The sequence below is a fragment of the Salvelinus namaycush genome, chromosome 9 (genome assembly GCF_016432855.1).
Source record: "Salvelinus namaycush isolate Seneca chromosome 9, SaNama_1.0, whole genome shotgun sequence".
Taxonomy (NCBI): Eukaryota; Metazoa; Chordata; class Actinopteri; order Salmoniformes; family Salmonidae; genus Salvelinus; species Salvelinus namaycush.
The window spans coordinates 53,213,152-53,236,070 of NC_052315.1; the positions used below are offsets into that span (position 1 = coordinate 53,213,152).

Sequence of the window (22,919 nt, forward strand, 5' to 3'; positions counted from 1 at the left end):
TTTTGTTCACATAAAAAAACAGTGGGAGATTTTAATTTCCTTCTATTACATAATTTAACATCAACACATCAAGTATATGTTTTTGTTAAAAAAAATTGTGGACATTTTTGAAAGTAGTCCTTGTGCATAGAGTTGGTTGTTTTTAAGTATGGTTTGTTTAACTTTGCAATCAATGTTTTTTGTTTGTCATATATTTTAAAGGGAAAAAATCTGTCTCGGCATCATTCCGTTGAAACCATGAAATTGCCCCTCTCTCGTTCCGCTGCTTGCTCGCTGCACCCTGTGCTGAGGAGGCTAGCCCATCTTTCTGTCTCCTCTCTCTTGTTCTGTCTTTCTCTCCCTCTCGCCAGCGGGATGGCTCTGTCTCTGGTGGGGGAGTGTGTGTGTGTCTGTTTCTCGCCTCTCTCCTTCTCTCGTCTTCCACTGAGACTAGCAGGATGGCTCTAGCGGCGATGGGAGTGTGGTGTGTCTGTCTCCATGAGGATCAGCACTGGCCAGCTGCCTGGAAGGAATACCAATAAAGCACCACAGGATCCTTCCTCTCTCTCACCCCTGTGTGTGTGTGTGTGTGTGTGTGTGTGTGTGTGTCTGTCTGTGTGTGTCTCTGAGAGATGCCAGCTTCGTGTGTGTGTGTTTTACTGAATCGTCCCGCTGGGGAGGAGCAATGGATTCACTTGTGCAGCGTCCCTAATTCTTCGCCGTCTAGACTACTCATCACAGTCAGCGTCGAACCACACACTACTCAATATTTATCACACGGCTCAATATGTTACCACACCCCTAGTATATGGCGTATTCACACCATTTTTTAAGCATTACTCAATATTTGTTCCGTAACTCAATATTTATTACGCCCTCTGCTCAATTGGCTGGTGTTTTTGCTTCAATCGAGTCAAGAATTGTTATGCTGCTCAACTCAATAGCTTAGTCCTTAAAACACATGTTTTGAAGGTGTAGGGTTGGGAAAAGCATATGAATTATGAACTGCAAGTTTGAATTAAATTCAGACAGATTCTGTGCATCAAAACGAAGCAAATAGCCAATTGTGACAGCAGTATAACTGACCCCTCTCAATGCTCCATTGTTGTGTGCATATGAGCGAAAGGTTTGTTATTGCATGAAATTGGATTATAACTCAGATCATTGATCCAAGAAGGGATTCATTGTAGCACGAGATATTACAGCAATATCGTCTAGTGCTATACTGGCCCTGACCATAGCCGAACAAGTCGTCTGTCAATGGACTTGAGTTGTTGTTTTTCCCCAGACCTCAAAAGTGGTACCTGATGTGGTGAAAGCATTGTTGGGGACTTAAAACATCCAGTTTTGTTGTTTTTCTATTCGAGTTAAAATGACACAAAAACACACACGGACACACTCGCTACAATCTTCAGTTCAGTGTGTCGGTCAAGACGAGTGCTAGGAAGGTTGTGTTGTGCTGGGTTTGGTCTGATTGACGCAGCCTTGATTACAATCACCGGATTACAATCATCGCTCATGCTCACATTCTCCTGACCTCAGTGCACCCTGTCTGGCCTCAGTGCACCCTGTCTGCACATAGGCTTGTCTATCAGGTTTCAGGAAAGACCCAAATGCAGACTGTGTTGAAGTAACAATGTTTATTACAGCAACAGGGGCAGGCGGACGACAGGTCAAGGCAGGCTGGGGTCGATAATTCAGAGTAGTGGGCAACGGTACAGGACGGCAGGCAGGGTCAGGGGCAGGCAGAGAGGTCAGGCAGACAGGCTCAGTGTCAGGACAGGCAAGGGTCAAAAACCAGGAGGGCACGAAACAGAGACTGGGGAAAAGCAGGAGCTGAGACAAAACGTTGGTTGACTTGACAAACAAGACGAACTGGCAACACACAGAGAACACAGGTATAATTACCCAGGGGATAATGGGTAAGATGGGTGACACCGGGAGGGGGGTGGAGACCAGCACAAGGACAGGTGAAACAGATCAGGATGTGACATCTCTACTACTGACTGACACACTGAACTGAAGATTGTAGCGAGTGTGTATCTGTGTGTGTTTTTGTGTGTGTTTGTGCGTGTGTGTGTTCTGTTCAGGCAGGTTGATGTAACCTTGCCTGAAACTAAGAAACCTCCCCTTCGTTGAACTGTGTGTGATTCAATGTGAATCACTATAATTGACTGGTAAACACTGTGTGGAGCAGGGCCTCTTGTGCTAGAGAAGAGACTGTTAGCTAGTGGACAGAAGAGCAGGCAGATACTCCTTTACAGCTGAGGCAGGCTCCCTCCCCTGAAAGTCCTCAATCTTGGTAACGATACCAGTATCACGATACCATGATACTCGCTTTTCCATGGCAAAGAAGAAAACACGAAGCAGACTTACCTCTATGGTCCTTTAAAAACCTGCTGTATGTAAGATATTGTGTGATATAGCTTGGGGGAAAAAACAAATGTGACACGTGACAGAAGGCTGTGTGTTTGCTACATTATACTGTTTTTTCTCAAGTAAATAAGTCTGCTTCATGTTTTGTTTCCTTGCCACAATATATCCAAGTATCGCGATACTGGTATTGTGATAACCCTATTGGTTAGAGTAGGGCCATGCATGGCCGGCCCCAGGCAATCCCCCCCCCCCTGTTTCAGCCATGATGTAAACACAAATGTCGGAGTCTTTTTAGACCAAGCACAGGTTTAAATCCCTCCAGTGGAAATGGCCCACAAGACTCTGGACCCAGTGAGGCCCCTACATCGCTCGCCCATCGCTGTCTCCTACATTATTAGAATCCTCTCTCTTCTCAGTTTTTCTTCTATAAGTCCTCACCCAGGGAACTCCACTCGCCTCCCCAACTTCCCTCCTCTCCAATAGTATAACTCTGCGCAGCCTTAGGAAAAAGCTTAAGTGAAAACGAGAGCAGCTCCAAGGCAGATTGGGAGTACAGTCAGTGCACTTTCTTATTAGCTTTAATTCATTTCTAAGAGTCTCTCATCCAAAGAGACGTACAGATTGAGAAGCAGTTTGAGAGTCACTTGTGTAGAAACGCGAGATGAACGGCAGTGTAAGTTATAGCGCGACAGGGAGCAGCTGTGCAGTAAATGTGAATGTAGCCTACTAGTTTTGTTTATCTGATGAGTACTATTCTTTCCAAGTTCACCAACTCATGTCGGGTTTTGCCCCAGCTGCAAGCCAAGAGTCATCAATATAGAAGTCATCCGAGCACCAAACCTCTCCCTTCATTTATTTATATTTCTACTTTCCACATCATGGCACCGTTCAGTACTATAACTGCAATGCAGCTTCACGCTTCAATCTAAACCAGAAATAGCCTAAACGGGTTGTCCTCAAACCGAAGGCATAGAATCAAAGTGCTGTTGCCTCAAGCATTTTCCAGTGGTTCCAGAGCCAGACTAACATGCCGTGCATTCTGGGTAACTCTGGGGCAGAAACAGACAGGTCTTTGTGTCTGTCCCTGAACTCAAAAACACCACTGGTAATCGGACCAGACACACACACTCACACACTTCTCTGCACTTTCTCATCAAAGAGGACATGTAACCGGCTTCTCTCTCGGACTCTGACAGAGTGTACTATTTTGAGTTTCCGAAGGATTAAAATACAGCGTTGTATTTGGGCACCATCTTAGATTGAGTCAGGACAGAGGATCCATATGCATTAGCTGGGCCATTGGACCACAGTCCTGGGCAGAGGCTGGAGGCTGGACAATGAGTTGTTCTCTGCAAAGAATGAGGCCTCTGTTTAGGGAAGCTTGACACACAGTGAGAGGGAGAGAGGCTGGAGAAAGAGAGGGAGGCAGAGATGTGGTTCTGAAGAGAGTGTTCTGTTCGGTCTCTTGTTCTACAGTATTTATACATACACAGGAGCCACATGCTACGATAGAATGGCAGATAAAGCACGAGTAGATGAGCATACGTAAGAACTAAAAGCTGCAGGTAGTAGTTCTCACAGTGTATCTGTAAAACCATAATGGTTCAACCCACATCCTACCAAGATCTGTGCAGACCTACGTTATAGTCTTCATGATGTTCATAGCATCACGCGCTTTCTCGCTGTATCACACAGAAACCCAGTGTGTGGCGTCAGGCAGGAGAGGCATCAGGTGACGCAATCTGAGAAAGATGGCATCCTAGCAGTTCCTCGTAGGCTACTTTACCCGTTTGTCTCCCAAATTCATGATAGTTTGAACTACCACCAAGCTATTTGCACTAATTGATTAACTTCCAGTTGTAGCCAACAAAAACGCAACCTTCCCCGTTACGCACGTGCCCCAGAAACGCTCGATAGGGCCCGCAGCGTGGAATCGTGCGAGAAAGAGACTTTATCCGATACTTTCGAAGCTGTATTGGAGAAACACTTCGCACGAGCCTCAATGCCCGCCTGGGACGAGCTGAAATCTGGCCTGAACGAATACAAGAAAGACATCAAAGAGCTGTGCGATGACTGTGCTTCTTTGTCCAAGCTCATGGGAAAATCTGAGGCCACTATTACCAAACGCAGAGAATCACTTTAACCCCTAGAACCCAAGCTTGAACTTCTAGAATCCAATCTTTTCGAGATGGAAGATTGAGCAAGGAGAGAACCTTCTTTTAATCAATCTAGAAGAAGGAATTGAAAAGAACAATGCTATATCCTACTTCACAGAGTATATCCCCAAATTGTTCCCACTGCTCTCTGGTTCTCCCATAGAACTTACAGTATGTGCTGTATGGGCTTTGCCCCTGACTTCAGTGCGCAAACCAGGAGCAGACACCAGCCCTGCTAACCGCTGATGAACAAGGCACGGGAGGCCGGCTACCAAGCCTTCCTCCTCTACCCAGCAACCATCAAGTTGACTCGGGCAACAGAGCAGCTAACCTTCCAGGACATTACCAAGGCTGAACGCTTCATTGCATCCTGGGATTCTACTTTAATCACCTGCAACCGAGCATGGAAAGCCATATCCCAAAACGGACAACTACAAGGGGGATAAGACCTGAAATTGGCTAATAAAACTGTACCATTAATTCTGACTGTTGCAGTAGAAAGTGTTTTCCTCCAATCAGCTTACTTATTCTAATATTGTTCACAAGCTATACCGAATAGCATGTCATTGTTTTCATGGCTCCGATGTTTGCTTATAGCGTGATTACGCACCAGGCCCTCCTATTGGTTCAATCCGCAACCAATAGCATTGTTTTTTTGTTTTTTTTTGTGTTGTTTTACTTACTAATTTGCGTCAGTTTCTATTTTGAAAAATCTCATTAGTGTTGTTAGTGTAGGCTTTGCCTACACCAGCGTTTCCCAAACTCGGTCCTCGGGACCCCAAGAGGTGCACGTTTTGGTTTTTGCCCAAACACTACACAGCTGATTCAAATGATCAAAGATTATTTGAATAAGCTGTGTAGTGCTAGGGCAAAAACCAAAATGTGTTTGGGAAACCCTGGCCTACACTAACACAGACTAAGCCACCATCATTTTCTTTAGAGTAGGATAACTTATACAGGTATAGTTTGCCTTAATTGACCAATTAAAGTCTTGAATAACTTGATCTATTTGTTTTGCTTAATCATTTACAGTACACTACATAGGTATAAGCTAAGTTCTTTCTTTTCCTTTTTTGTTTCTCTTTTCTACATATTTTTCTATCGTCAGGCCTGTTATTATTATACTTTTGGGGGGGGGCTATTATCAATATTCAAATTTTTTCACTCTTATTTTAAGCTTGGTTCTCTTTTTTTCAGGATTGGTGGGGGATGAGCTTGCGTCCGCACTCCCAGTGGACCGGGTTGTAGATCCATTTTGTGTCCGGCTCGATCACTTGGGATTTTCTTGGGTAGGGTTACTGGGAATATGTGTCTGTCTTTGTATGTCTTAGGGAATGGGTCAGGACCTTGCTATAGTCTAAATACAGTCAGTAAAATCATTTGGAGGTTATTTCTTATAGATGTACATTCACCTGCAATAAAAACATTTAGCCTGAAAAATGACTCATCTCAATATGCTTGCTTTTAACGAACACAGGCTCAATACTTCACACAAAAGGACGAGCTGTCTATATTTGTCCTGTCTGAAAAATGTTGATATAGCTCTCAGACAAGAGATACATCAATCAATCAATCAAGTTTATTTTATATAGCCCTTCGTACATCAGCTAATATCTCGAAGTGCTGTACAGAAACCCAGCCTAAAACCCCAAACAGCAAGCAATGCAGGTGTAGAAGCACGGTGGCTAGGAAAAACTCCCTAGAAAGGCCAAAACCTAGGAAGAAACCTAGAGAGAAACCAGGCTATGAGGGGTGGCCAGTCCTCTTCTGGCTGTGCCGGGTGGAGATTATAACAGAACATGGCCAAGATGTTCAAAATGTTCATAAATGACAAGCATGGTCAAATAATAATCAGGAATAAATGTCAGTTGGCTTTTCATAGCCGATAATTAAGAGTTGAAAACAGCAGGTCTGGGACAGGTAGGGGTTCCATAACCGCAGGCAGAACAGTTGAAACTGGGACAGCAGCAAGGCCAGGTGGACTGGGGACAGCAAGGAGTCATCATGCCCAGTAGTCCTGACGTATGGTCCTAGGGCTCAGGTCCTCCGAGAGAGAGAAAGAAAGAGAGAAGGAGAGAATTAGAGAGAGCATACTTAAATTCACACAGGACACTGGATAAGACAGGAGAAGTACTCCAGATATAACCAACTGGCCCTAGCCCCCCGACACAAACTACTGCAGCATAAATACTGGAGGCTGAGACAGGAGGGGTCAGGAGACACTGTGGCCCCATCCGATGATACCCCCGGACAGGGCCAAACAGGAAGGATATAACCCCACCCACTTTGCCAAAGCACAGCCCCCGCACCACTAGAGGGATATCTTCAGCCACCAACTTACAATCCTGAGACAAGGCCGAGTATAGCCCACAAAGATCTCCACCACAGCACAAACCAAGGGGGGGCGCCAACCCAGACAGGAAGATCACGTCAGTAACTCAACCCACTCAAGTGACGCACCCCTCCCAGGGACGGCATGAAAGAGCACCAGTAAGCCAGTGACTCAGCCCCTGTAATAGGGTTAGAGGTAGAGAATCCCAGTGGAGGGGAACCGGCCAGGCAGAGACAGCAAGGGCGGTTCGTTGCTCCAGAGCCTTTCCGTTCACCTTCACACTCCTGGGCCAGACTACACTCAATCATATGACCTACTGAAGAGATAAGTCTTCAGTAAAGACTTAAAGGTTGAGAGCGAGTCTGCGTCTCTCACATGGGTAGGCAGACCGTTCCATAAAAATGGAGATCTATAGGAGAAAGCCCTGCCTCCAGCTGTTTGCTTAGAAATTCTAGGGACAATTAGGAGGCCTGCGTCTTGTGACCGTAGCGTACGTGTAGGTATGTACGGCAGGACCAACTCGGAAAGATAGGTAGGAGCAAGCCCATGTAACGCTTTATAGGTTAACAGTAAAACCTTGAAATCAGCCCTTGCCTTAACAGGAAGCCAGTGTAGGGAAGCTAGCACTGGAGTAATATGATCAAATTTCTTGGTTCTAGTCAGGATTCTAGCAGCCGTATTTAGCACTAACTGAAGTTTATTTAGTGCTTTATCCGGGTAGCCGGAAAGTAGAGCATTGCAGTAGTCTAGCCTAGAAGTAACAAATGCATGGATACATTTTTCTGCATCATTTTTGGACAGAAATTTTTTGATTTTTGCAATGTTACGTAGATGGAAAAAAGCTGTCCTTGAAACAGTCTTGATATGTTCGTCAAAAGAGAGATCAGGGTCCAGAGTAACGCCGAGGTCCTTCACAGTTTTATTTGAGACGACTTTCCAACCATCAAGATTAATTGTCAGATTTATCAGAAGATCTCTTTGTTTCTTGGGACCTAGAACAAGCATCTCTGTTTTGTCCGAGTTTAAAAGTAGAAAGTTTGCAGCCATCCACTTCCTTATGTCTGAAACACAGGCTTCTAGCGAGGGCAATTTTGGGGCTTCACCATGTTTCATTGAAATGTATAGCTGTGTGTCATCCGCATAGCAGTGAAAGTTAACATTATGTTTTCGAATAACATCCCCAAGAGGTAAAATATATAGTGAAAACAATAGTGGTCCTAAAACGGAACCTTGAGGAACACCGAAATGTACAGTTGATTTGTCAGAGGACAAACCATTCACAGAGACAAACTGATATCTTTCCGACAGATAAGATCTAAACCAGGCCAGAACTTGTCCGTGTAGACCAATTTGGGTTTCCAGTCTCTCCAAAAGAATGTGGTGATCGATGGTGTCAAAGGAAGCACTAAGGTCTAGTAGCACGAGAACAGATGCAGAGCCTCGGTCTGACGCCATTAAAAGGTCATTTACCACCTTTACAAGTGCAGTCTCAGTGCTATGATGGGGTCTAAAACCAGACTGAAGCATTTCGTATACATTGTTTGTCTTCAGGAAGGCAGTGAGTTGCTGCGCAACAGCTTTTTCTAAAAAAATTCTACATCTCCTACTGAAAGATGTCCACAGGGTCAACAACAAACACTTTAAAGTATTTTCATTTTCTTCATTCAGAAAAAAAGCAAGGGGCACAATGATAATTGGGAAGCGGATTGGTGATTGTGATTGTGGAGGCCAGGTCAGCTGATGCAGCACTCCATCACTCTCCTCCTTGGTTAAATAGCCCTTACATAGCCTGGAGGTGTGTTGGGTCATTGTCCTGTTGAAAAACAAATGATAGTCCCACTAAGCGCAAACTAGATGGGATGGCGTATCGTTGCAGAATGCTGTGGTAGCCATGCTGGTTAAGTGTGCCTTGAATTCTAAATAAATTACTGACACTTTCACCAGCAAAGCACCACTGTACGTAGATGGTCTCTGACATTGTGGACAGTTCTAGCTTATGTGCGTTCCAAGACTTGAAAAATAAATGCGATCGGCCTGGTTCCTCATTTTTCTTTTATTTGCACTTTGTTCTGCTTTACGTGCTTATGGAGAAGCACAGGGTTCAAATCTAGTATCTCATACTATACACAAAATAATGGCAGCAAGGGTAAGTAAGGGCATAGTCTCCAAATTATATATATATTCCTACTCAAACCAACATTACCAATCTGTTCAACATGGAACAAAGATATACCAGCAGTGGATATTAATTAACTGCAGTACCTTCTGGTCCAGTATCACATTTTCATCAAGAAACCCAAATTACCCACTTTAATTTTGCCCATGAGTTCTGCAACTCCCAAAAACTTTCCAGATGAACATATTTCTGTATGCTCTGCCCCCAGAGTACTCTTGGCACATGTATTCATATGGTCTGGAAGTGCCCAGAGGTTTTCTCCTTGAGGCATTCTGTGGCTTCATCACGATCAGGCATTTTGTCTAAACCCATCCCATGTCTGCCTAATGTGCTTCTGCTTAATGATGACTCGTCACTGAACTTAACATGCAGGTAGAGAAAGAGTTGGCTTGCCGGCCCAACAGCAGCCAAGATAATGGTTGCCTTACGATGGCAAGCTCCACACACACTGCCACATCAGAAATGTATTTATTTATGGACATAGCTCAACTTGAACTCTCAATCTCGCGATTGCATGTTGCAAAATCAGAGAATATTAACATATGGACTACAACACTTGGCAGTATGAAATCATTACTTTAAGGTATGTGCTTAAGTAAACAGGTACTGTGGGTGGGGGGGGGGATAAATGTGTATTTGTGTCATGCCTGTTGGTTTGTGTTTTTTGTTGTCTTGTCACCAAAAAAAAAGTTATAAAAACTTGATCACAAAAAAGAGAAGCCTAGTTGTGACAAGTTGAGTGTAGCCGAGGGTAAGATAGTAAGTTAGTGAGAGACAAAGTGACTAAAATGTTGCCGTTTCAAAAACCAAGCAGGAGTAGGCTTCTGTTGTGTTCTTGCGAAACACATCTAACCCTTGTGGGAGTATAAATGATGTATGAAGACAAAAATAAGGTTGTCAGCAACTTTGGTGCTATAACCAAGAGCTTGATACACAGTTTTACAAAATACCAAAATACGGATACTGACAGTGATGGGAATGAAAAGAGGAAGCGCTGAGCTGAAAGTGTGTGTGTGTGTGTGTGTGTGTGTGTGTGTGTGTGTGTGTGTGTGTGTGTGTGTGTGTGTGTGTGTGTGTGTGTGTGTGTGTGTGTGTGATCAAGGATTAGGCTACAGCATTCTGAAGTAGTTTTATGTCTTTTTTTTGTCTTTCCTTGTATGCTTCAGTAATTATATAAATTGATAGTTTAAGCCTTTTTGTCTCACATGGCTTTGATATTCAGTCAGTAAATAAATGGTTAACACTATGACTTCGGAAGTGTGAGTTATTCTCTTTTCTCGTAATGATGAACTTCTCACATACTTAATATTCTCACACAAGGTTTTGCCAAGATGGTTCACTTCAACTCTGCCACATGATACTATAGTTTAGTGAAAGCCATATGAACAAGAGAAAAAACTGGCAACAACAAAAACCCTGACCCCAATGGTTGTTTCCAGTCAGTTGTGGTGTAGATTCTAGTCCCTACCATAGCCCAACAGCCCGGTAGGTAAATATCTGATTAGTACCACCCTTTTACTTATCTAAAAACACTATTACTAGTCTTACAGGGTCAGCGTGATAACAATGTGCTGATTCCATAGGAAAATAATAACACTGTATCAATACCGAAGGATGGGGGTTTTGTTCCTCCATCTTTGTGGGGACCTAAAATCCCCAAAGGTCAAGGAAAATTAACCCATGTGGGGACATTTCCCACGTCCCCACGATGACAACGGCTTTTTTAAGCTTAGGGGTTAGGGTTACAATTAGGGTAAGGGGTTAGTGGTTAGGTTTAGGAGTTAGGCTTAGGGTTATAGGTTAAGGTAAGGGTTAAAGTAAAGGTTAGGGTTATGAAAAATAGGATTTTGAATAGAAATCAATTTTAGGTGCCCATAGGGATAGAAGAACAAGGTGTGTGTGTGTGTGTGTGTAAAACCCTTATTTGGCACCTGTTACATTTTGGGACCCAGATTCTAATTTGTTTGCGCTGTAGCGTCCAACAAATATGACGGCCATATTGTGTGTTATGATTATGAGAAATGCAGCGTGTACATCTAGGTCAAAGGTAATGACCGAGCAACACACACATACACACAATACAGCACCAGAAAAATAGGTATTTGGAACATATATTTGAAATAGCCTCTGTGTCAATATAGATAAGGTTGTGCTTTCCAGTGGCATTTGGAAAATGTCTCATGTCAGTTAGGGGATTGAATGTTACATTGTAATATTGTCTGAGATTGTTGCCAGCCCTCTGCAGCTCTCTGTGGATTAGTTTATAAACCCTTATGTAAAGTATACTTATGTACCTTATCTAAAGTGTTACCAAACACTTCCATTGTGTGGTGGGGCTGGGTACTGTGACAGGAAAAAATAACAACTTCAATTGTCTCTATATAATGGATAAATAAAGATGAATTGTATAGCATTGTGTCTGTCTGACTGAAGGTTCTGTGGTTGTCTCTGGCAGGCGGAATGGAGCAGTGGCGAAGGGAACTCCCGGAACATTCCGGAGTCGATGCATCACGGCAGCTCGGAGAACAACCTGGATCTGGACCTTAGCGGCATCCCAGACTCCCAACGCTACCTCGACTCCTCCCACCGCAGCCTAGACTCCTCCTACCGCTCCCTGCCCCCTGGACTCAACAGCTTGCAGCAGAAGATCCTCAGGGTTAGTTGTTTAATAGTTATAAAGCCTAAGTCGGTAGCTGAAGTCTACGACCCTTCGTCGATGATTGGTCAACAGTAGGGATTCTTCAATAAAGTCTTTGTTGTCATTCAACGAGAGACGACCCGTTTTCATGCACATTTTTTCATTGAGAAATACTGCACCAAACATCTTAGTTAAATGTAAAATTGCGTAACTAAGATCGCTTCGGCAATTATATATATTTTTTGACATTTCTTTAGTTGTCTTAGATTAATTTACTATTTTGAAGAAGTGTATACTGGTTACAGCGTCTCAAAATAGACAAACGGTATTATCAAAGATTTATATAACTAACCCAAATAGACCACAGCCTGGCACTGCTCCCGCTCCAAATTTGCTCCATTAATTAAAATCACAATTTTATTAACACCCATCTATTTTTGTGACAACCTGGACCTACAATTCTTTTAAGGTATTGAAACCAAACCATATTGGTTTGAATGAAAAGTATATTATTTAAATTATTTCAAGGCTATAGCCTGCAAAGTACATTGTGAAAGATTTGTGAGTGCGACACAATAGGCTGGTAGGGACATAGCTCAACATTTAAACAACATTTCGTTGTATTAAATCATTAAAGTTTATAAATTGCACATACTTATAATTCAATTGTGACTTACTTATAATTAAATACAAATTAAAATGAAAAATGATTTACAGTTGAAGTCGGAAGTTTACATACACCTTAGCCAAATACATTTGAACTCAGTTTTTCACAATTCCTGACATTTCATCCTGGTAAAAATCCCCTGTCTTAGGTCAGTTAGGATCACCACTTTATTTTAAGAATGTGAAATGTCAGAATAATAGAAAAGATAATTATTTATTTCAGCTTTTATTTCTTTCATCACAATTCCTGTTGGTCAGGTTTTTAGGCAAAATACCCCAATCAAAACGGAACGCTCCTTGAACGTGGGAATACGCCAGGCCTATTGGGCCAAAACCAATGATGGCCTATTGTGTAGATAATAGAACGAAAATGAATGAAACTTTTAAGAGATCTGATTTTTTGTTTATAAATACTTTGCTACAATGACATACTTAGTTATCTACTCACCTCGTTCCTTTCTTTTAGCATGTGCGCGTAGTAACTACACCATCATACTTTTGGGACACTGCATCACCACACTCACTCTCTTGCTCTTGGTCCTCATCTTTGTGTGTTTTTACCAGTTTCTTTATGAAAATATTTAGCTAACTCCATGACAGTAGCTAAAGCATGCCTGCTGGGGCAGGCATACCCTGAGCTTGTGAAGTGAGCGCTACTGGAGCGAAGTTGGAGCGGGCGGGAAGGCCGACGCTCCAGTCTTTGGGAATGTCGCTCAACGCTCCAGTCAAATTGGGCACGCTCCGCTCACATACACTGAATGGGAGTAAATGAGTCATAGTGGACAGAACAAGCAAGAGGTGGGCAGAGCCAAGCACGAGCTAGCCAGAGCCTATTGGCTCGTTCTAGCATGTATTTGCATATTTCCGTTAGCGAAGTCCTACTCTGAAGTGTGTAACGGATGTGAAATGGCTAGCTAGTTAGCGGTGGTGCGCGCTAATAGCGTTTCAATCGGTTACGTCATTCGCTTTGAGACCTTGAAGTAGTGGTTCCCCTTGCTCTGCAAGGGCCACGGCTTTTGTGGAGCGATGGGTAACGATGCTTCGTGGGTGACTGTTGTTGATGTGTGCAGAGGGTCCCTGGTTCGCGCCCGGGTCGGGGCGAGGGGACGCCATAAAGTTAAACTGTTACAAGTGCACATGTGCAATATCTGAATTATCCTTTGCACTTCTTCTGAACAACACACTTTTTTGAAACACACTCTGTTCATAACAGGTTCTATTTTTGAAAACATAGAACTGTATGGAGATCAAATGTTTCACCGGATGCAGAACACAGGAGTAAAATCAGGACTCTTGATCAGAAAAAGCCTGTGGTTGCGCATTTCATAGAGGCTCTTCACATCAGCTCTCTGAGATACATTGGTATCGAACATGTTAAGGCTCCTAGGAGCGGGGAGATACTGATAATCTATCACTGATTAAATAATTGTATTGGACTCATAATTGATCCAACATGTCTCCTAAAGGTCTGAACCAAGAGTTTGATGTCAGACCATTTCTTACATGAATATGTTACGTTGATTTATAAAAATAAAATAAAAAACTGAAATATTACATTTACATAATTATTCAGACCCTTTACTCAGAACATTGTTGAAGCACCTTTAGTAGCGATTACAGCCTTGAGTCTTTTTGGGTATGACGCTACAACCTTGGCACACCTGTATTTGGGAGTTCCTCCCATTCTTCTCTGTAGATCCTCTCATGCTCTGTCAGGTTGGATGGGGAGTGTCGCTGCACAGCTATTTTCAGGTCTCTCCAGAGATCAGTTTCAAGTCCAGGCTCTGGCTGGGCCACTCAAGGACAATCAGAGACTTCCCGAAGCCACTCCTGTGTTATCTTGGCTATGTGCTTAGGGTCGTTGTCCTGTTGGAAGGTGAACCTTCGCCCCAGTCTGAGGTCCTGAGCCCTCTGGAGCATGTTTTCATCAATTATCTCTCTGTCCTTTGCTTCGTTCATCTTTCCCTCGATCCTGACTAGTCTCCCAGTCATGCCGCTGAAAAACATCCCCACAGCATGATGCTGCCACCACCAGATTTTCTTCAGACGTTACACTTGCCATTCAAGCCAAATAGTTCAATCTTGGTTTCATCAGACCAGATAATCTTATTTCTCATGGTCTGAGAGTCATTTCAATGCCTTTTGGCAAACTCCAAGCGGGCTGTCATGTGCCTTTTACTGAGGAGTGGCTTGTGTCTGGCCACTCTACCATATTGGTGGAGTGCTGCAGAGATGGTTGCCCTTCTGGAAGGTTCTCCCATGTCCACAGAGGAACTCTGGAGCTCTGTCAGAGTGACCATCGGGTTCTTGGTCACCTCCCTTTTTTCTTTATTTATTTCACCTTTATTTAAACAGGTAGGCCAGTTGAGAACAAGTTCTCATTTACAACTGCGACCTGGCCAAGATAAAGCAAAGCAGTGCGTCAAAAACAACAACACAGTGTTACACATAAACAAACGTAAAGTCAATAACTCAATAGAAAAATCTATGTACAGTTTGTGCAAATGTTGACGATTAGGCCATAGAGGTGAAATAATTACAATTTAGCATTAACACTGGAGTGATAGATGTGGAGATGATGATGTGCAAGTAAAGATACTGGGGTGCAAAAGAGCAAAAAGATAAATAACAATATGGGGATGAGGTAGTTGGGTGTGCTATTTACAGATTTGCTGTGTACAGGTACAGAGATCGGTAAGCTGCTCTGACAGCTGATGCTAAAAGTTAGAGAGGGGGATATAAGTCTCCAGCTTCAGTGATTTTTGCAATTCATTCCAGTCATTGGCAGCAGAGAACTGGAAGGAAAGGCAGCCAAAGGAAGTGTTGGCTTTGGGGATGACCAGTGAAATATACCTGCTGGTGCGCGTGCTACGGTGGGTGTTGCTATGGTGGCCAGTGAGCTGAGATAAGGCGGGGCTTTACCTAGCAAAGACTTATAGATGACCTGGAGCCAGTGGGTTTGGCGACTAATATGTAGCGAGGGTACAGGTCGCAGTGGTGGGTAGTATATGGGGCTTTGGTGACAAAACGGATGGCACTGTGATAGACTACATCCAGTTTGCTGAGTAGAGTGTTGGAGGCTATTTTGTTAATGACATCACCGAAGTCAAGGATCGGTATGATGGTCAGTTTTACGAGGGTATGTTTGTCAGCATGAGTGAAGGAGGCTTTGTTGCGAACTAGGAAGCCGATTCCAGATTTAATTTTGGATTGGAGATGCTTAATGTGAGTCTGGAAGGAGAGTTTACAGTCTAACCAGACACCTAGGTATTTGTAGCTGTCCACATATTCTAAGTCAGAACCGCCCAGACTGGTGATGCTGGTCGGGCGGGCGGGTGCAGGCAGCAATCAGTTGAAGAGCATGCATTTAGTTTTACTTGCATTTAAAAGCAGTTGGAGGCCACGGAAGGAGTGTTGTATGGCATTGAAGCTTGTTTGGAGGTTTGTTAACATAGTGTCCAAAGAAGGGCCAGATGTATACAGAATGGTGTCGTCTGCATAGAGGAGGATCAGAGAATCACCAGCAGCAAGAGCGATATCATTTATATATACAGAGAAAAGAGTCGGCCCGAGAATTGAACCCTGTGGCACCCCCATAGAGACTGCCAGAGGTCCGGACAACAGGCCCTCCGATTTGACACACTGAACTCTATCTGAGAAGTAGTTGGTGAACCAGGCGAGGCAGTCATTTGAGAAACCAGGGCTATTGAGTCTGCCGATATGAATAAGGTGATTGACAGAGTCGAAAGCCTTGGCCGGGTCGATGAAGACAGCTGCACAGTACTGTGTTTTATCGATGGTGGTTATGATATCGTTTAGGACCTTGAGCAGGGCTGAGGTGGATAATTTTAGAAAGAGAGGGTCCAGATTGTCTAGCCCAGCTGATTTTAAGGGATCCAGATTTTGCAGCTCTTTCAGAACATCAGCTGTCTGGATTTGGGTGAAGGAGAAGCAGGGGGGCTTGGGAAAGTTTCTGCAGGGGGTGCTGAGCTGTTGGCTGGGGTAGGGGTAGCCAGGTGGAAAGCATGGCCAGCCGTAAAAAAAAAGCTTATTGAAATTATCGATTATCGTAGATATATTGGTGGTAACAGTGTTTCCTAGCCTCAGTGCAGTGGGCAGCTGGGAGGAGGTGGTCTTATTCTACATGGACTTTATAGTGTCCCATAACTTTTTGGAATTAGTGCTACAGGATGCAAACTTCTGTTTGAAAAGGCTAGCCTTAGCTTTCCTAACTGACTGTGTATATTGGTTCCTGACATCCCTGTAAAGTTGCATATCTCAGGGGCTATTCGATGCTAATGCAGAACGCCACAGGATCTTTTTGTGCTGGTAAAGGGAAGTCAAGACGGGTGAATCAAGGGCTATATCTGTTCCATTACGGACGCAGGCAATGAGGCAGTGATCGCTGAGATCCTGGTTGAAGACAGCAGCGGTGTATTTAGAGGGCAAGTTGGTCAGGATGATATCTAAGAGTTACAGATTTAGGGTTGTACCTGATAGGTTCCTTGATAATTTGTGTGGGATTGAGGGCATCTAGCTTAGATTGTAGGACGGCCGGGGTGTTAAGCATATCCCAGTTTAGGTCACCTAACAGTACGAACTCTGAAGATAGATGGGGGGCAATCAGTTCACATATGGTGACCAGGGCATAGCTCCCTGACCAAGGCCCTCTCCCCCGATTGCTCAGTTTCAGAAGAAAGGTCCTTTTTTTCCCTGGCCATTTTGAGCCTCTAATGGAACCCACAAATGCTGATGCTCCAGATGCTCAACTAGTCTAAAGAAGGCCAGTTTTATTGCTTCTTTAATCAGAACAACAGTTTTTAGCTGTGCTAACATAATTGCAAAAGGGTTTTCTAATGATCAATTAGCCTTTTAAAATGATAAACTCTATTAGCTAACACAACATGCCATTGGAACACAAAAAATCTGCCGTTTCCAGCTACAATAGTCATTTACAACATTAAGAATGTTGTCACTGTATTTCTGATCAATTAGATTTTATTTTAATGGACAAAAAATGTGCTTTTCTTTCAATACAAGGACATTTATAAGTGGCCACAAACTTTTGAATGGTAGTCTATGTAAATAAGCCATTTTATTTTTTCCATTTATTTATTTATTTATTTATTTTCGCTTTGTCATTATGGAGTATTGTGTGTAGATTGTTGAGGGATAAATAAATTGAATACATTTTAGAAGAAGGCTGCAACGTAACAAAATTATCAATGGGTCTGAATACTTTCCGAATGCGCCGTATGTACCTCTGTGATTGATTATGATTGACTATGCGCAAAAGTGAATTGAATTGTTTCCACACCCACCATGTATGAAATGTGTATATTTTGGGATGTGAGCTCTCAGTCTGTTTGACCTGATGGATATCCATTTCAGATGGACTTGTTGTAAATAAAGAAGTGAATTTGGAGCATAAACAGGGCCTTCCTGTTCTTTACATCCATTCTTCATTAGCCCAGCACCTACGTTTCTAAAGATGTGCGTATGACCACAAACTTTTCTGTAAGGAACATGGACCATAAAGTATCCTTCTTCTCCTTCCCAAGGTGACAGAGCAACTGAAGATTGAGAAGGAGTCGCGAGACGACAATGTGGTAGAGTACCTGAAACTGGTGAACAGTGTCGACAAGCAGCAGGTGTTTACCTTTTAACTTTTTAACGGTTGTACTTTCTTTTCTTTCTTGCACTCGCACTCACACTTGTATTTTATTACTAGCATTTATTTAGCTGCAGCTAGGGGCTATTTCTAAGAATATAATCTGATTGCTAAATGTCCCCCTTATGTAAATGTTGATGCAGGTGGGGCGCATCAAGCATGTGTTTGAGAAGAAGAACCAGAAGTCGGCTCACAGCATTGCCCACATGCAGAAAAAGCTTGAGCAGTATCATAAGAAGATGAAGGACAGCAGTGAGAAGGACGCCAGCTCCAAACACCACAGCATCTCTAAAGAGAGCTCAAAGGACATGCTAAGCCACACCATGAGCAACGTGAGCAGTGGTAGTGGACGACACCCACTGGACAAGATCAAGACAGTAGGGCCTGGCGTCTCGCTCTCGCCACCCTTCTTTTTCAGCAAGCCCCGGGACTTTGCCAACCTCATCAGGTACTGATGCAGTGTTCCATGCTGACCATGTGCTCTAACCTCTGTGTGTGTGTGTGTGTGTGTGTGTGTGTGTGTGTGTGTGTGTGTGTATACGCAGTGGATAACCCAGAAGGATTGATTTAGGGTGTCAGACAGAAGAAGCAGCTGGTCTTATCGCACACCCTCAGTGGATATGGATTCATCAGGCCACCATAGGACACAGATTTGTTAATCTATGACGATAGATAATACAAGTTAATCTTCTTTTTTCTCTTTTTCTTCAGGAACAAGTTTGGCAGTGCCGACAACATCGCTCACCTGAAGACCTACCTCGAAACACCCTCTCCCTTCCACTCTGAAGGAACTGGGCGGGCCTTGAGTGGGAGCGCCACCTTAGTGGGTGGGAAGACCACTGCCGCCACACCCACGCCCAAGTACACCAGCGATGACGAATGTTCCTCGGGCACGTCCCTGTCGGCGGACAGCAACGGGAACGCAATGGCTCTGGGCGTTGGCCTGGGTCTAGAAGTGGGTGTCGGGGCGGGGATGACCCCAGGACAGATCCTGGAGTCTGGGGACAGCCAGGAGAGGCTGGGCCTGACCACGGAGGAGGTTAGGGAGATCAGGGAGGCCCAGGGGCAGCTGGAGGAGGACATGGAGGGATTCAGGACCCAGTTCAAGAAAGACTACAGCTTCATCACCCAAACGCTACAAGAGGAGAGATACAGGTCAGGTCACAGTTATATACACTATACAGTGCATTCGGAAAGTATTCAGACCCCATGACTTTTTTCACATTTTTTTATGTTACAGCCTTATTTTAAAATGGATTAAATAATTCAATCATCAATCTACACACAATAACTTATAACGACAAAACAAAAACAGTTTTTAGACATTTTTGGCAAAGTATTAAAAATAAACAGAAATACCTTATTTACATAAGTATTCAGACCCTTTGCTATGAGACTCTAAATTAAGCTCAGGTGTGCATCCTGTTTCCATTGATCATCCTTGAGATATTGCTGCAACTTGATTGTCCACCTGTGGTAAATTCAATTGATTCGACATGATTTGGAAAGGCACACATCTGTCTATATAAGGTCCCACAGTTGACAGTGCATCTAAGAGCAAAAACCAAGCCATGAGGTCGAAGGAAATGTCCGTAAAGCTCCGAGACAGGATTGTGTCGAGGCACAGGTCTGGGGAAGGGTACCAAAACATTTCTGCAGTATTGAAGGTCCCCAAGAACACAGTGGCCTCCATCATTCTTAAATGGAAGAAGTTTGGAACCACCAAGACTCTTCCTAGAGCTGGCCACCCTGCCAAACTGTGAAATTGGGGGAGAAGGGCCTTGGTCAGGGAGGTGGCCAAGAACCCCATGGTCACTCTGACAGAGCTCTGGAGTTCCTCTGTGGAGATTAGACCTTCCAGAAGGACCACCATCTCTGCAGCACTCCACCAATCAGGCCTTTATGGTAGAGCGGCCAGACGGAAGCCACTTCTGAGTACAATGCACATGACAGCCCACATGGAGTTTGCCAAAAGGCACCTAAAGGACTCTCAGACCATGAGAAACAAGATTCTCTGGTCTGATGAAACCAAGATTGAAATATTTGGAATGAATGCCAAGCGTCACGTCTGAAGGAAACCTGGCACCATCCCTACCGTGATGGTGGCAGCCTGTTGGTGGTAGCATTATGCTGTTGGGATGTTTTTCAGAAGCAGGGACTGGGAGACTATTCAGGATCAAGGGAAAGATGAATGGAGCAAAGTACAGAGAGATCCGTGATTGAAAACTTGCTCCAGAGCGCTCAGGACCTCAGACTGGGGCGAAGGTTCAGAGGATCTTGAGAGGATTTACGGAGAAGATTGGGAGAAACTACCCAAATACAGGTGTGCAAAGCTTGTAGCGTCATACCCTAGAAGACTTGAGGTTGTAATCGCTGACAACGGTGCTTCAACAAAGTACTGAGTCTGAATACTTATGTACAGTTGAAGTCGGAGGTTTACATACACTTATGTTGTAGTCATTAAAACTCGTTAGGACATCTACTTTGTGCATGACACAAGTATTTTTTCCAACAATTGTTTACAGACAGATTATTTCACTTATAATTCACTGTATCACAATTCCAGGAGGTCAGAAGTTTACATACACTAAGTTAACTGTGCCTTTAAACAGCTTGGAAAATTCCAGAAGATGATGTCATGGCTTTAGAAGCTGATAGGCCAATTGACATCAATTGAGTCAATTGAAGGTGTACCTGTGGATGTATTTCAAGGCCTACCTTCAAACTCAGTGCCTCTTTGCTTGACATCATGGGGAAATCAGCCAAGACCTCAGAAAAAAAGTGTAGACCTCCACAAGTCTGGTTCATCCTTGGGAGCAATTTCCAAATGCCTGAAGGTACCACGTTCATCTGTACAAACAATAGTATACAAGTATAAACACCATGGGACCATGCAGCCGTCATACCACTCAGGAAGGAGATGCGTTCTGTCTCCTAGAGATGAACGTACTTTGGTGCGAAAAGTGCAAATCAATCCCAGAACAACGGCAAAGGACCTTGTGAAGATGCTGGAGGAAACAGGTACAAAAGTGTCTATATCCACAGTAAAACGAGTCCTATATCGACATAACCTGAAAGGCCGCTCAGCAAGGAAGAAGCCACTGCTCCAAAACCGTCATAAAAAAAGCCAGACTATGGTTTGCAACTGCACATGGGGACAAAGATCGTACTCTTTGGAGAAATGTCCTCTGGTCTGATGAAACAAAAATAGAACTGTTTGGGCATAATGACCATTGTTATGTTTGGTGGACAAAGGGGGAGTCTTGCAAGCCGAAGAACACCATCCCAACCGTGAAGCACGGGGGTGGCAGCATCATGTTGTGTGGGTGCTTTGCTGCAGGAGGGACTGGTGCACTTCACAAAATAAATGGGGAAATGATGTGGATATATTGAAGCAACATCTCAAGACATCAGTCAGGAAGTTAAAGCTTGGTCGGAAATGTGTCTTCCAAATGGACAATGACCCCAAGCATGCTTCCAAAGTTGTGGCAAAATGACCCACTGGGAATTTGATGAAAGAAATAAACACTGAAATAAATAATTCTCTCTACTATTATTCTGACATTTCACATTCTTAAAATGAAGTGGTGATCCTAACTGATCTACGGCAGGGAATTTTTACTAGGATTAAATGTCAGGAATTGTGAAAAACTGAGTTTAAATGTATTTGGCTAAGGTGTATATAAACTTCCGACTTCAACTGTAAATGTGATATTTCTGGGGGTTTTTTGGCGAAAATGTCTAAAAACCTGTTTTCGCTTTGTCATTGTGGGGTTTTGTGTGTAGATTGCTGAGGGGAAAAAACGATTTAGTCAATTTTAGAATAAGGCTGTAACGTAACAACATGTGGGGAAAAAGTCAAGGTGCCTGAATACTTTCCGAAGGCACTATATATTGAAAAGTATGTGGACACTCCTTCAAATTAGTGGATTCGGTTATTTCAGCCACACCCGTTGCTGACAGGTGTATAAAATCGAGCACACAGCCTTGCAATTTCCATAGACGAACATTGGCAGTAGAATGGCCTTACTGAAGAGCTCAGCGACTTTCAACGTGGCACCGTCATAGAATGCCACCTTTCCAACAAGTCAGTTTGTCACATTTATGCCCTGTTAGAGCTGCCCCGGTCAACTGTTAGAGCTGCCCCGGTCAACTGTTAGAGCTGTTATTGTGAAGTGGAAACGTCTAGGAGCAACAACGGCTCAGCCGCAAAGTGGTAGGCGACATAAGCTCACAGAGCAGGGCCGCCGAGTGCTTAACATAAAAATCGAATGTCCTCGGTTGCAACACTCACTACTGTGTCCAAACTGCCTCTAGAAGCAACGTCAGCGAAAAACTGTTCGTTGGGAGCTACATTAAATGGGTTTCCATGGCCGAGCAGCCGCACACGAGCCTAAGAATAACCATGCATAATGCCAAGCATTGGCTAGAGTGGTGTAAATCTCTCCGACATTAGACTTTGGAGCAGTGGAAACACTTTCTCTGGAGTGATGAATCATGCTTCACCATCTGGAAATCTGACGGAATAATCTGGGTTTGGCGGTTGCCAGGGGGAGAACGCTACCTGCCAACTCTGGAGAAGGAATGATTGTCTGCGGCTGTTTTCATGGTTCGGGCTAGGCCCCTTAGTTCCAGTGAAGGGAAATCTTAATGCTAGAGCATACAATGACATTCTAGACTATTCTGCTTGGCAAAGGCCCTTTTCTCTTTCAGTATGACAATGCCCCCGTACACAAAGCGAGATACATACAGAAATGGTTTGTCGAGATCGGTGTGGAAGAACTTGACTGCCCTGCACAGAGCCCTGACCTCAACACCATCGAACAACTTTGGGATGAATTGGAACGCCGACTGCGAGCCAGGCCTAATCGCCCAACATCAGTGCCTGACCTCACCAATGCTCTTGTGGCTGAATGGAAGCAAGT

The 22,919-nt window shown here is 43.8% G+C and overlaps 1 protein-coding gene across 1 annotated transcript in view; it reads left to right on the forward strand.

Annotated features, from left to right (window-relative positions):
• LOC120054190 (transmembrane and coiled-coil domain protein 3-like) overlaps nucleotides 1-22,919 on the forward strand; it is a 47,997-nt gene that overhangs the window by 19,864 nt on the left and 5,214 nt on the right. The window contains exons 2-5 of the mRNA XM_039001641.1: nucleotides 11,475-11,675; nucleotides 17,885-17,974; nucleotides 18,138-18,442; nucleotides 18,706-19,149. Coding sequence (XP_038857569.1) covers nucleotides 11,475-11,675; nucleotides 17,885-17,974; nucleotides 18,138-18,442; nucleotides 18,706-19,149 — 1,040 coding nt within the window. The remainder of the gene's footprint in view (nucleotides 1-11,474; nucleotides 11,676-17,884; nucleotides 17,975-18,137; nucleotides 18,443-18,705; nucleotides 19,150-22,919) is intronic.